Source organism: Trichechus manatus, unplaced genomic scaffold (assembly GCF_000243295.1).
Source record: "Trichechus manatus latirostris isolate Lorelei unplaced genomic scaffold, TriManLat1.0 scaffold00015, whole genome shotgun sequence".
Taxonomy (NCBI): domain Eukaryota; kingdom Metazoa; phylum Chordata; class Mammalia; order Sirenia; family Trichechidae; genus Trichechus; species Trichechus manatus.
The window spans coordinates 3,419,975-3,434,899 of record NW_004443951.1 but is presented as its reverse complement, the minus strand read 5'-3'; the positions used below and the strand labels follow the sequence as shown (position 1 = coordinate 3,434,899).

General features: G+C 36.7%; 1 protein-coding gene across 2 annotated transcripts in view; it reads left to right on the top strand.

Moving 5' to 3' along the window:
* The window catches only part of ZFYVE9 (zinc finger FYVE-type containing 9), a 266,966-nt gene that overhangs the window by 123,488 nt on the left and 128,553 nt on the right, over window positions 1-14,925 (top strand). For both annotated transcript variants that reach the window (XM_004371733.1, XM_004371732.1), the window contains exons 3-4: window positions 4,971-5,076; window positions 8,777-10,878. In XM_004371733.1, coding sequence (XP_004371790.1) covers window positions 5,007-5,076; window positions 8,777-10,878 — 2,172 coding nt within the window. In that variant the 5' untranslated portion in view covers window positions 4,971-5,006. The remainder of the gene's footprint in view (window positions 1-4,970; window positions 5,077-8,776; window positions 10,879-14,925) is intronic.

The following is a 14,925-nucleotide window of genomic DNA, read 5'->3' as shown; positions in this document are numbered from 1 at the left end:
GTGTTGAAGTCTCCTACTACTGTTGTGGAGCTGTCTCTCTTTTCAGTGCTGTTAGAGTTTGTTTTATATATTTTGGAGCCCTGTCGTTGGGTGTGTAAATATTTATCATAGTTATGTCCTTCCTTATCCTTTATGGTGGATTTTACTTTAAAGTTTATCTTGTCAGAGATTAATATTGCCGCTCCTGCTCTTTTTTGAGTGTCGTTTGCTTGATATATTTTTTTCCATCCTTTGAGTTTTAGCCTGTTCGTGTCTTTAAGTCTAAGGTGTGTCTCTTGTAGGCAGCATGTAGATGGATCATGCTTTTTTATGCAATCTGCCACTCTCCGTCTCTTTATTGGTGCATTAAGTCCGTTTATATTCAGCCTAATTATTGATAGGTATGAGTTTAGTGCTGTCATCCTGATATCTCTTTTTGTGTGTTGTTGGCAGTGTCTTTGTTCCCCTTAATTTTCTGTGCTGAGTTGTTTTTCTTTATGTATTTTTTTTTCATCTTTTTCATTGTTGTAGATTTTGTGTTGGCTGAGTTTTTATGTTTTTCTACTTTTTTATTTTGATTTGTAAGATTGTTAGATTTCTTTGTGGTTACCTTAATATTTACCCCTATTTTTCTAAGTTTACACCAGTCTTTTATTACTTTATATCACCTTAAATTCCCCGCTGTATGAAAAATCAATGTCTCCATTTTTTAAGTCTCTCTTTTTTGTTTTAATATTGTCCTTTTTTACATATTGATATCTGTTGCCCTATTTTCAATTTTTTAGCTTTCCTATCTGAGTCAATATCTGGTTGCTCTGTCCTGTGTTCTAGTCTTGAGTTGTTATCTGGTGTTACTGATTATCTAACCATAGGACTCCCTTTAATATTTCTTGCAATTTTGGTTTGGTTTTTGCAAATTCGCTGAACTTCTGTTTATCTGGAAATGCCGTAATTTCTCCATCATATTTGAGAGACAGTTTTGCTGGATATATAATTCTTGGCTGGCAGTTATTTTCCTTCAAGGCTTTATATATGTCATCCCATTGCCTTCTAGCCTTCATGGTTTCTGCGGAGTAGTCTGAGCTTATTCTAATTGACTGTCCTTTGTAGATGACTTTTCTTTTATCCCTAGCTGCTCTTAAAATTCTCTCTTTATCTTTGGTTTTGGTTAAGTTTGATTATAATATGTCTTGGTGACTTTCTGTTGGGATCTACCTTATGTGGGTTTCGATGAGCATCTTGGATAGATATCTTCTCATTTTTCATGATATCAGGGAAGTTTTCTGTCAACAAATCTTCAATGATTTTCTCTCTATTCTCTGTTATCCCCCCTATTCTGGTACTCCAGTCACTCGTAGGTTATTTCTCTTGGTAGAGTCCCACATGACTCTTAGAGTTTCTTCATTCTTTTAAATTCTTTTATCTGATTTTTCCTCAAATAAGTTGGCGTCAAGAGCTTTATCTTCAGTGTCATTAATTCTAACTTCTACTGCCTCAATTCTGCTCCTATGACTTTCTATTGATTTGTCTAATTCTGAAACTTTATTGTTAATCTTCTGGATTTCTGATTGCTGTTTCTCTGTGGATTCTTGCAGCCTATTAAATTTGTCATTATGTTCTTGAATAACTTTTTAAAGTTCTGCTGCTATGTTGTCTGTGTGTTCCCTGGCTGTTTCTGCATTATATAGAATTTCCTTTCTAATTTCTAGGAGAGTTCTGTATATTAATGTTTTGTATTCTGCCTCTGGTAATTCCAAGAAATTCTCTTCCTGCAGAGAATTTATTGATTCTTTATTTTGGGAGATTGCTGAAGCCATCACGGACTGCCTCTTTATGTGATTTGATATTGACTGTTGTCTCCGAGCCATCAATAATTTATTATAATTTTATTTCATATTTGTTTAGTGAGTCCTAGCTTCTTGTTGTGTTTTGTTTTGATATGCCCCAATAGGCAGCTTATGTGTGCTAGTTTGATTATCGACACCTTTGAAGCTCTAACGTCCTGTCACCAGGTAGTTAGTTCTGTAACTAAGTATGTGCCCACAGGAGCCCGTTGATTTTCCTATGTGGGTTCAGCTCAGGTGACGAGACAGTCAGTCACCAAGTGTGTGGTGCAGCCTCTCAACTACAGTCCTAGAGAGGCATGGGTGATTGTGCAGGCACTGGACTCTGGCTGTGGTAGGGGATCACGCGCTCAGCCAGGCAGGGAGCTGACAGCTGCCCCTGAGAGTCTGAAAGGAAAGCGTGTCCCTATTCTCTAGGGTGAGTAGGTAGGTGAGTTTTGCAGCTGGAGTGTGAGCACCTAACTCTGTTGCTGTAAGGACTCGAGGGCACCCTTTTTCTTGGACTCCTGTAGCAGGTGACCAGGGGGTTTAGGTGACGCCACCAGTCCTGAAGCCCCTGCTGCAGATCGATAACAGTGCCTACTGAAGGGGCAGGGCTGTTTCAAGGGTCACAAATCTGCCACTTCACAGCTGAAACAGTTGAAGTGAAAGTCCAGATGTTTGCCCTGTTGTACAGTGGTAGTGAGGCGTAACACTGTTGAAATGGGTCCCCACAAGTCTTTACAGGGGTGTAAGGCATTCAGAGTCTGTGGACCCCTTATGCCTGTGCATAGTAAAGGAGCTGTGCTGACCCTGTGTTCCTGGCTTAGGGGAGCCAGTAGCTTATTTGTTCCCTCTTCAAGGCCAGGAGAATGGGTCAGGGAGCCTTTTGGGATCTACTTCTAGCCCAGTGGACTCCCAGTGCAGAGCGTGGAGGGAGGATGTAAAAGGGAGAGAGGTTTTTCCCAAATGGGCTTGCTTTTTTTTTTTTTTAAATCCCTGTGAAAGGCCCCTCGCATGTACTTATCTTTAGCCACTTGGGAGCTGCTTTTCACTGGTTTGGAGTGTGCAAGCAGAATCTCTGCTGCCGGATCTCTCTCAATGTGGAAACTGCCTTCCAAGTGTGCGCACGGCTGTTTGCTTGCTTCAGTGTGGATCCAGTGTGCCTGAGGAGTTGCCGGTGGGGCCGAGGAGTTGCCTGCGTGGCCGAGGAGTTGCCGGCGTGGCCAAGGAGTTGCCGGTGTGGCCGACGAGTTGCCGGTGCGGCTGAAGAGTTGCCATCCTGCCACTGCTGCTCTGGTGCTGCTGGCTTCGTCTGAATCGTCTCCCTCTCCCCCGGCCACTCAATCCGATTCCTCAACTTTGCCTTGTTCAGGGCTCCTAGATATTCATATATAATCAAATCACTTGTTTTTCCAGGTCTTTGTTGTAAGAGGGATATAGGAAGCATCTTACTACATCTTGGCTCTGCCCTCCAGACCATTTCTTAAACTTCTGTAACACTTTAATTTTATTTAACAAATTAGTCATGTAGTACTTTATAATATATCTCTTCTGTTGCATTATTTAAGTTATTTATTACTACTTAACCTTTCATATTTAGCATTATTTTTAACTTAATTATAAGCTTCTTGATGTTAGTGATGATGTCAGAGACTTGATTATCACAGTACCCTGTGTGCCGTAGATGTACAATAAATACGTTGACTTGATTGTTTACTAATATTTTATGTATAATGACCCTAAAATGCTATTAAATATTGTAGGTGTGTATTAAATATGCCTGATTGTTTGTTGTGAAAAATGTCATTTGATTTTAACATTAGATGGTTTAAATGTGTATTCTTCATCAAAATAAACTATATATATGAAATGTGTATATATATTTTGAACTATAAATCATTAGACAAAATGGATACATTTTTAAAAAACTGTTCATAGATAATGTAGGCTATTTGTCTACCTAACTTTAATTAAGAGAAGCCAAACAATAAATAAAAGTTGATTAAATTAATAATCTTGGGGTAGAATACTTGAATAAATCAATTAAAGTTTCTGAACTTTCTTTTCTTACTTGTAAAATGAGAGAAATTATATAAACACTTCTTTGTGCCTCAGAGAAGAAGGAACACTATCTTTATAAGTCAAAGAAGATTCACCATTTTCTATGTTTGACTTAAAAGTTTATAATGGCAGGATATTACATTTTTACTTTCCTTGTCTTCATTTGTTTTCTTTACTCAGACTTTTTGAGGAATTGTGATTGGACCTCCCCTCCCATCTGCGTCCAGACATACCAATAAGAAATCAAGCACAATTTTCAGTTTAAAAAGAAAATTTTGAGAAATTAAGGAGCAAATAGATGCACATAGGGCTCATAATGGAGAAGAAAATGGGATAATAGATACCATATATTTAACACCTATAGGGTCACTATGAGTCGGAATCGACTCAGCGGCAACAGGTTATATGCCCTGATGGCACAGCAGTTAAGACCTTGGCTGCTAACCAAAGGTTGACAGTTAAACCCTATGGGGCAGTTCTACTCTGTCCTATAGGGCCACTGTGAATCTGAATCAGCTTGATGGCATCGGGTTTGGATTTTGGTTATATGCTCTTGGCATTTCTGTTAAGCAGTTGACACACCTAGTATATATGCCAAGAGAATGCTTTCAGGTTGATTAACACTAAGGAAGGCTTAGAAATGGTACTTGAGAAGAGATTTAAAAAGAGTAAGGGCTTAGGGTCATCATTAACGTTTTGAAACTAACATGTAAAGACTATACATCACCCCCATGTTTGAATTTTCCTGTCATTTCCCATTTGAAAAAAAAAAAAAAATCAGTATGTTTTCTTTTCTGATATAAATGTAACTTTATTCCAAACAAAATGATTCCCCTCCCAACATCTGGAATTTGTCTTTTGCAGCATGTCTTATTGAAAGATCACCAAGTCTGCCTTCTAAGTTTAGCTGAATTTTGATGATTGTCACTTTACAGGTTTCTAGACTTTATCAGTTTAAAGATCTTAAAATACATCTAGTGGGATTACAGGTTTTTTTGCATACCATGTTATGGATAGATTTATGAGAGATTTTATCCTTGTATAGTTAAGATTTACAAATTATATTTTAATAATTGAAAGTCTAATACAAATTTATCCACTTAGGTTTAAACAAGTCTCTTGAGTGGTGTTTCCTCACCGATGGAGAATTACTTCCAAGCAGAAGCTTACAACCTGGACAAGGTGTTAGATGAATTTGAACAAAACGAAGGTGAGAATTTACATTGGTCAATCTGTTTGCATGTATTATAGTTATATAGGTAGGTATTAGGAGCTCAGTCTTTAGTATTGCACTGCCTGGATTCTAATCCTGCCACTTATTAGCAAGGTAGCTTTGGGAAAGTTGTTTAACTTCTCTGTGCCTCTACTCTCATCTGTAAAGTGGAGATAATAAGATCTACCTTCATGGGATTATTTTAAAGATTAAATTATATAATCCTTGTGAATGGTTTAGCATAGTATCTGGCAAATAGTGCTAAAAAAGTTATTTCTTCCTCTGTGTATAATTAAGTCACTGAACTTGATTTTATTTTTTTAATATCCCCACCTTATGATCAAGAAAAAGGTTTAGAATGTGTGTTTTCATTTCCTAAGAAAAATGACTTGTTTCATGTTGATTACCCGATAAAATAAAGATACATTTTTAACGTAATTTTTAAAGATTTATATTTTTAAGTAACTGCCAGAATAGTTACATATCCTCAAGGGTCCATCTAAAAATGCTTAAGATCACTTTGATTTAAGGAAGCTTTTTTCCTAAAATGCCCTTCTCAATTTGATTTGAATGGATCAGCTATATTTAAATCTCTGTTGTTTATCTCACTCCATTTTCCCTGTGTTCTTTATTTTTAGCAGTGAATTGCATAAAACATGTTTACAAAGTGATATGTTTCTGTCTAAAGTCTGTAATTCAGTGATGGTCTCCAAACCTCCACTATATCCAGTAATTCTGGTTGTTCTTTAATAGCAGTTAGGAAGAGAGATAAGTTTTGATTTTGTCACTTTGGGTCAATGATAGAGTACGCTTTAAACAGAATGTGGGGTCATGGGGGTAAGGAAAGAGGAAGGGTCCCTGGAATGTCCTGCTGTACTAACCCTCAGGATTATTACTGATAGTGAAATCTAATCATTCGGGATGTTATTGGCTCTCGATGGGCTTTGTTCATACCAAGCTGGAAGATGTATTATCCTCTGAATTTCAACCATTTATACAGTATTTTCTTCACAGTTTCTTTGGTTTGGCCGTGTATGTGTCACAGTTATTTAAATCAGCAGATGTCTAGACAGGTACTAAACCTAATCACGTGAATACTAAACTTCTAGAATATCATTGACTGTAATAAAACTATTAGTTCACTACATTAGTCTCTTCGTGACTTCTATAGATTCTAGTAGGATACTTTGTATATATAGTTGATTTTCAATACATTTTTGTTGAATCGGTAAAAATTGTCATTTTAGTTTAAAATGCTTACAGAAGATGTATTTGCTTAAAAAAGATAAATCCTTTAGGAAGAGAAAGATCTTAGAAACCAGCTTCTTGGTAGTAACTACATGGGTCATTTGAACTATTTTTTTGAATCTCAGTAAAGTTGGATTAAAACTACAAGATCTGGCATGGTACTTTTGCAAGTATACTTTAAATAAAGTATTTTCTCATTTTGTGTTACTTTGTTTCCTTCTTTAAATTAAAATATACCACAGACTGTGATGACACTAGGTAATTAATATTATGCCTAAGTAGTGGATGATTGAACAAAAAATTTTAATAACCATTCCTGTTTGACTATTATTAAATTGAATTGAATATTATTCTTGTAAGAAGCAGTACCTCTTTTTATATTGCCAGGCGCCAGCTTGGAAACATGTTTCTTTTCTTAATGGAAGCACATATTACTAAACTCAAATCTTCACTAGCCCAAATTTGGTAAACTCGGGATTTAACACTCAGAGGATACTAAGCCTGTTCTCCACAAAATCTGATGTTTTTAGGGCGTTTACTATCTAACCTTTCTAGCTTCTTTTCACTACTTTCTTACACTAATTCTTTTCTCAACTCAAACTGATTTACTTATTGCTCTTTTAAATTGCTGTTTGGGGTGGTGCTTTTCCTTGTAGCTTCTACTTTTGAATGCCCTTTTTTCCAAACTTACATAAAATTGTCTGAAGCCTAGCTCAGGTCCTTCTGCCTCCATGAATTTGAGCTTGCTGCCTCAGCCTGAAAAATATTTCGTCCCTGAATTTATTTTCTACTTCTCCATAATAGTTTTCAAATACTTATGCTATTCTATACTGCTAATTAGAGATCGTGTATATTTTGTCTGTATCTTATTCTCCCAACTAGGTTATATACTTCTTAGAGGCCAGAGCTATCATTTAATCTTCATATTGCTCAAGCCCAATGTTTTTACTGTGGTAGACACTACATTACTGTATATTTATCATGTACCTACTACATGCCAGCCACTGTGCAAAGTGAGCACTTGTATTTGTGGAAGAAGATGGTTTCTGCCTACAGTTTAAGTGTGTGAAAGAGATAGGTAAACAAACCATTGCGTTACAGTGTAGTAAATGCTTTAATAGGGTTATGAACAAGTTGCTGTGGTAGCATTGAAAACTGATTTTACTACTGATGACAAAACATACCTGTATAAGTTCAGGACCAAGATTATCAGAGTTACTATAGGAAGAAAGGCAGTAAGTATATTATTTTATTTCTCTAATATACTTGAGCATATACAATAGTACTATAACTTGGGAGAATAACTTAGCTGGCACAATTATGATCTGTTAAAAAGTAAATGAGTATTTTATATGAAATTATGCTTATTGATAAATATAAGTAGGTTGATTTAATAAGGTAGAGGAATACTTTTTTTCCAGATGTCCTCAGGTAATACTGTAAATGTGAGGCTAATTAATAATGCATTGTGACAAGATTATGAACAGAATTTCATATATTGTAGCAAACTTTTTTTTTTTATTTGTTATGGACAAATTTCAAATATATACAAAGTAAACACAATAGTATGATAAACCCCAGTGTGCCCATCACCCAGCTTCAACAGTGATTGACACTCTGCCATTTTTATTTCATTTGTACCTCTGTTTGCTCCTTACTTGCTTCATGGAACCTTGATGGTGTAGTGGTTAAGAGCTCAGCTGCTAACCAAAAGGTCAACAGTTTAAATCCACTAGCAGCCCTTCGGAAACCCTATAGGGTAGTTCTACTCTGTAGTATAGGGTCACTATGAGTCAGAATTAACTCAACGGCAACAGGTTTGGTTTTCTCTGATTCACTGTTATTTATTTATTTATTACAGTTTTTTAGGTAAAATTTATATATATTAAAATGCACAGATATTAACCATGTAGTTTTGACAAATCGTTATATCCATGTAACCTACACCCCAATCATGATATTGATTATAGAGCATTTTGTCTCCACACAAAATTGCTTCATTTTCCTTCCCAGTTGATTACTACCTCCTCATCACTGTTCTGATTTTTTTTTTTCCACCTTAGATTAGTCCTTGCCCCGTCTTGCATTGGACAATCTGAGGGTCGCTTCTCCATAACTGGGTCCCGGTACAGTCTGTGGGGCCAATTTAGTTATGTTACTAGATTAAGGTAGAATTCTATTGTTTGGAATGTTTTATGATATTACCATTTGATCTTGTTTAATTTAGAGTTATAATATGTAATTGCAGGGAAGAATCTTAGAAATATTTTCTTCTAGTCATATCTGCCTAAGTTCAAGACCATTTTCTAGCTGAAAATTAGAAACCTTCATATCCTGGGAATATTTTATTTTCAGAGTTTAGTTAGAAATATAGTTTATTAATGTAGTCCTAATATGGTAGCTCTTCTAGTGTTACTAGCAAACTTACTGTAATTATTTATTTTTTCAGATGAAACAGTTTCTCCTGCTTTATTGGATACAAAGTGGAATAAAATTCTAGATCCCCCTTCTCACCTACTGCCATTTAACCCTGCACTGGCCAGTGTGAATGAACCTGCAGTTTCTAATGAGTCACAGCCTCAACTGAAAGTCTTCTCCCTGGCTCATTCAGCTCCTCTGCCAACAGAGGGAGAGGACTGTTGTGCTAATGGACAGGACAATAGTCTAAATGCAGAGATTGCCACAATGTGGATTGATGAAAATGCTGTTGCAGAAGATAAACTAATTAAAAAAAACTGTAATCGAGATGATCAATGCAGTGCTGTTGAAGGGGGAGAGAAGAAATGTGGAAACCTAGCTTGTCTGCCAGATGAGAACGTTCTTGTTGTAGCCGTCATGCATAACTGTGATAAAAGGACATTACAAAGTGATTTGCAGGATTGTAACAATTATAATAATCAATCCCTCGTGGATGCTTTTAGCTGTTCACTGGAAAACGAAAGCAGACAAACTGATCAATTTAGTTTTAGTATAAATGGGTCCACTGAGAAAGATACAAACTCAGAGAAACAAATGGATCCATTGACTAGACCAAATAAAGAGGGAACTTCTGTTCACCGTCTATGTACTACTTCATCTGATAGTCTAGCCAGCGTCTTTTCCCCTTCACAATTAAAGAATGATGAAAATATAGCAAGGGACCCATCCATGTCTACGATTACAAGTTTAACAATTGATTCAGTGGTCTTATCCCAAGGAATAGACGAAAGTCCTGCTGTTAAAAAGCAGGAGAATTGTACACCAGATGAGGATCTCACTGGCAAAACCAACTCTTCTAGGACAGACCGAGGTATTCCAAACTCCTTTTCCCACTCGAGTGAGGGGATTTTGATGAAAAAAGAGTCAACAGAGGAGAGAACAATGGAAGAATTCCTCCAGTCTGGTTTACCTTTGCTTCTCAATCCAGACATGCCTAATGGATCTGGAAGGGATGACAGTTGTGAACAGTTTTCCGATTGCCTTGTGCCCAGCAACGTTAGGGTTGATGAAAATGAAGGCTATGGACATGAAGTTCTCGACACTAGAGAATTTCTTCATATGACAGAGCATTTCTCTGAAACTCAGGAGGAGATGACTAATTGGAAATTGACTAAACTAAATGAGATGAGTAACAACCAAGTAAATGAAGAAGATGAGAAGTGTCTGCCCGTGAGTCAGCCTGAGGACACTTGTGATAATGGAGAAGAAAGTGATGGAATAGCAGAAGCAGGTCTAGATTTAAAACGAACTTACATGAATGAAAGTGAAGGATGTGATTTCTCCACTGTTATGGATACACCAGCAGCAAATTCTCTGTCTCATGGTTGTGATTCCTGTGGAATGCAGAGCCCAGTTGTTGCCTTTGTTCCAAAGACTTTACCCTCCAAAGAAGATTCAGTAACAGAAGAAAAGGAAATAGAGGAGAGCAAGTTGGAATGCTATTCAAATATTTATGAGCAGAGAGGAAATGAGGCCACAGAAGGGAGTGGACTGCTTTTAAACAGCACTGGTGACCTAATGGAGAAAAATTATTTACACAATGTCTGTAGTCAAGTTCCATCAGTGCTTGGGCAGTCTTCCCCCAAGATAGTAGGGAACGTGCAGTCTATCAGTGTTCCTTTTGGTGGTGCAAGACCCAAGCAACCTTCTAATCTTAAACTTCAAATTCCAAAGCCATTATCAGACCATTTACAAAATGACGTTCCTGCAAACAGTGGAAATAATACTAAAAACAAAAATGATATTCTTGGGAAAGCAAAATTAGGGGAAAACTCAGCAACCAATGTATGCAATGCCTCTTTGGGAAACGTCTCGGTTGCTGATACAAATGGGGAACATTTAGAAAGTTATGAGGCTGGAATCTCCAGTAGACCGTGCCTTGCATTAGCTCCAGACAGCCCAGATAATGATCTCAGAGCTGGCCAGTTTGGAATCTCTGCCAGAAAGCCATTTACCACTCTGGGTGAGGTGGCTCCAGTATGGGTACCGGATTCTCAGGCTCCAAATTGCATGAAATGTGAAGCCAGGTTTACATTCACCAAAAGGAGGCATCATTGCAGAGCATGTGGGAAGGTAAGTTGTGTGTATCATCAGCTCAGAAGCCTGGCATGCCCTTCTTCTACTGCTCAATTAGAAATTAATAAAGGCAGTAGAAGGTGAACATACTTCTGGTTTAGATAGCATCATAAGTAGTTTTTGAAAGTCCAGATTGAAAACCTTAAGGAGCACAGTTCTATTCTAACACACATGGGCTTGCCATAAGTCGGAATCAACTTCACAGCAACTGGTTTTTGGTTTTGTAAATTTCCAAATAAAAAATGAACTTGCGGATTCTTAGATAGAGTTTATGTAATTTTTGTTGTTACCAAGACTTAAGCTGAATCTGTTTTCATGATAAGATGAGAATTGAGGAAGTGCTAACTTTGTGGTTTCTATATTGATAGATACTTGGTTAGTGGAATCATTTGAAATAAGGAAGCTGTACTTCCTTTGGTGTGGGAAATATTTGGGATTGACTTCGTATTTTTTAATCCTTGAGAAATTGAATATTACACTTAGAATCTACCCCGGTTTTTTTTTTTTCTGTAGAACTTTTGCCATTGTACTAGAAATTTTGGAATTTCTGTACACACACAAATATATTTTTTTGTCTTTTCCCCCATGTAACTTTGATAAGAAATAGAGTTGGAAGCTACAGATCCTTGTGACAAGGTTATAAGAATAATCGATGTTCCTTAGCTCTCCCCAAATTCTGTTAGTTAATATCAGTTTACTAGTTTATTTTATTTTTTTGACGAGAGATATAAACAAAAAGGAAAGAGGATTTTGCATTTTATAGAAAGAATGCGAGGCCTGCTTTCAGGTCTGGATTTGTGTCTCAGCTTTGTTACTGTTGACTGTGTAATTTCTCTAAGCTTTGGTTTTCTTATCTGTGAAAACAAAACAGAAGGTTAATAATTTTCATGGGGCTGTTGTGAGGATTAAATGAGTTTGCACATGTAATAGTAAGTGCTTCATAATTACTCTCTACTCCCTTCTTGTCTGATTTATCAGTCTCTGTGTTAATTAGGATGCTTTTAGCTACAAGGAACAGAGTATCTGACCCTCAGCCACTTAGACAAAAATAACATTTATTTTACTTAGCAAGAAGCCTGAAGATGGAGACTCATTTATGTCTAGGTGCAGAGTAAAGATCACTGAAGTTCTCTAGGTCTTCCCCTCATGGTCTCAAGATAGTGGCACAGCTCTAAACATCAAATCCAACCTGACAGCTTCCCAAGCACGAAGAACCTGGTTGAGGGCAAAAGAGCCTAAAAAAGTATCCGCAGAAACTCCTTTCAACTTATTGGCCAGTTCTAGGCCATAAATCTAATCTTAGACCAATTATTGGCAAAGGGAAACAGAATTGCTGGGATTGGCCAAGATCCCCTGAGGCTAAGCACAATGTTGACTGAACAAAAGTGGGATTCGGTTAACAAGGGGAAGATGGAGCATGGTTTCTGGTTGGCAATCCGCAATATTTACTACAAGGTCTAGTGAACACAAAGGAGCCAAATGACGGGGAGCAGAAAGAAGTTAAAGCTGACACTGGGCTGTTGGTCTCTGATTATTAAAGCTTAAAGAAAATAATGTGTCTCATTCCTAAATATTTTACAATCTTGTTTTTGTTAGTTAAAGGAGACCTATGGTCAGCAACCTAAACAGTCAGTTCTCTATTAGTGGATTAGGTTCATCATATTTATGTTGCTCTACATTTTGCTTACTGTGTTTAGCATTTTCTGAAATTTTTGTTTAAGGAAATAATAAAAATACTTTTGCTCCAGACCAGCATATCCATATTGTAATGAGTAAATAGGTACCTTATGTGGATTTAGAAAGAAAATGGTGGCAGAATGCACATAAATAAAAAAATTAGGTGGGATTTCTGCTGAATAGGTAATATATTTTTAATAAAGAATTTTGCTGTGTAAGTGACCTGAATTTATGGATTGGCAGGTTATAATTCTATCTTTATTTTCCATTTCTCCATTTACCTCAGGGATATCATAAGGATTAATGAGATAATGTATGTAAAAATCTTTGAGCTTGTCGGAAGAAAAGGGCTTATAAACACATGCTTTTTCTAGGTAATATGTTAATCAGTTTGTACTGGAAATATAGCTAGAAAGATACTCTAAGAAATATGATTTTGTAAAATTTTGAATGTTGAAAAATTCTATTAATTAGTTAATTCCATTCTAGTGGAAATTAAGCATATCCATTGATTCTTCTACTTAGTACCTATAGCTAAATTCTCTTTACTTTGACAAGTGTATATTAAGCATCTAATATCTGAAAGAGTCTGGGCTAGGTATTGGAGATTCAGAGGTACGTAAATTGTGATTTATGACTTCATGGAGTTGATAATTAAGGACACTGATTGGAATGATTGAGGAGAGGAATATCTGGATTTCCTGGATGAGTTTTTGAAAATCTGAAGGAAAAAAAATGTGAACCACTGATCTGAGAAGACAGACAGACCTCCCCAAATACAGCGTATTAAGCGTCCCAGTTACGTGTGCTTTATGTTTATTCTCATTTAATCTTCATCACATTCTTGTAGAGTAGGTGTTGATTTTTTTCTGTTTGACAAGAATCTGAGCTGAGAGAAGTCAAGGAATATACCCAAGGTCACACAACTTGTAAGTGCCAGCACCTGAGTTTAACACCCATGTCCGACTTTAAAGCTAGCTCTCCTCATTCATACTAGCCATACGAACAAAATACTATGGGATCATTGAGGAATGGGAGGTTAATTTTGCCAAAAATGGCAGAGGGAATCAGGAAAGAATGACACAAAAGGTGACTGCTTAGAGAGGGAGATAGAAAAAAGTAGATATTATTTTTGGAACTAAGTTCTAGAGTAGGTGAGAATGGGATTTTTATTAGAGCACAACTGAAGAATTAGCAGTAGGGAAAGGGAAGTAAATTCATCGTACACAATAGGTCAAGATAAAAATACATTTGAATATAGGAGTTAACAGAAAATCATGGGAAATTATTGAGCACAATATAGGGCCTATGTTATGCTGTTGATAAGCAGAAGATGTAATTATTGTAAGATTCTTGGTATAATATTTTACTTAAGTAGAATACAAATTAAGTACACTAGAATTATGAAAGTGTTAAAATAGTGCAGTTCATTGCTATACTTCTAAAATGGGGATCAAGACATATGGGTTCAATTGTTGCCTTCATTGTTAAGTAGGGAGAGAAATATCTCTTAAGTAGAAAAGCATGTTACACACTCTGAAATGCTTGACTAAAGTGTTTTACTTTATGATTTTATATATTAATTTAGGTAATTGCTCCATAATCCTGACTTCTCCTGTATGATGGATGATAAATTACAGAATAGAAGTACAGAGAACTCCTTCCCCACAAGGTGCCCTCTAAGTTAAATTTATTTCCATTATTTTATGTTGTTCTTAAGTAGTGTCTGGTCAGTTCTGACAAATAATGACCCTTTGTACAACAGAACGAAACGCTGCTGGGTCCTGACCTGTCATCACAGTTGTTATGTTTGAGCCCGTTGTTGCAGCCACTGTGCCAATCCATCTCCTTGAGGATCTCCTCTTTTTCACTAAACCTCTACTTTACCAAGCATGATGCCCTTCTCCAGGAGCTGGTCCCTCCTGATAACATGTCCAAAGTAGGTGAGCAAAGACTCACCATCCTTGCTTCTACGGGGCATTCTGGTTGTACTTCTTCCAAGACAGATTTGTTCATTCTTCTGGCAGCCCATGGTATATTCAATATTGTTTGCCAGCACCATAATTCAAAAGTCTCAATTCTTCTTCAGTCTTCCTTATTTACTGTACAGCTTTCACATGCTTATGAGGCAATTGAAAATACCATGACTTGGGTCAGGCACACCTCAGTCCTCAAAGTGACATCTTTGCTTTTTAACACTCTAAAGAGATCTTTTGCAGCATGATTTGCGCAATGCCAACCTGTTGTTTGATTTCTATTTTTCTTTAAATTGTACTTCAGGTGAAGGCTTACAGAACAAATAGTTTCTCATGAAACAGTAGTACACATATTGTTTTATGACATTGGTTAACAACCCCACAACGTGTC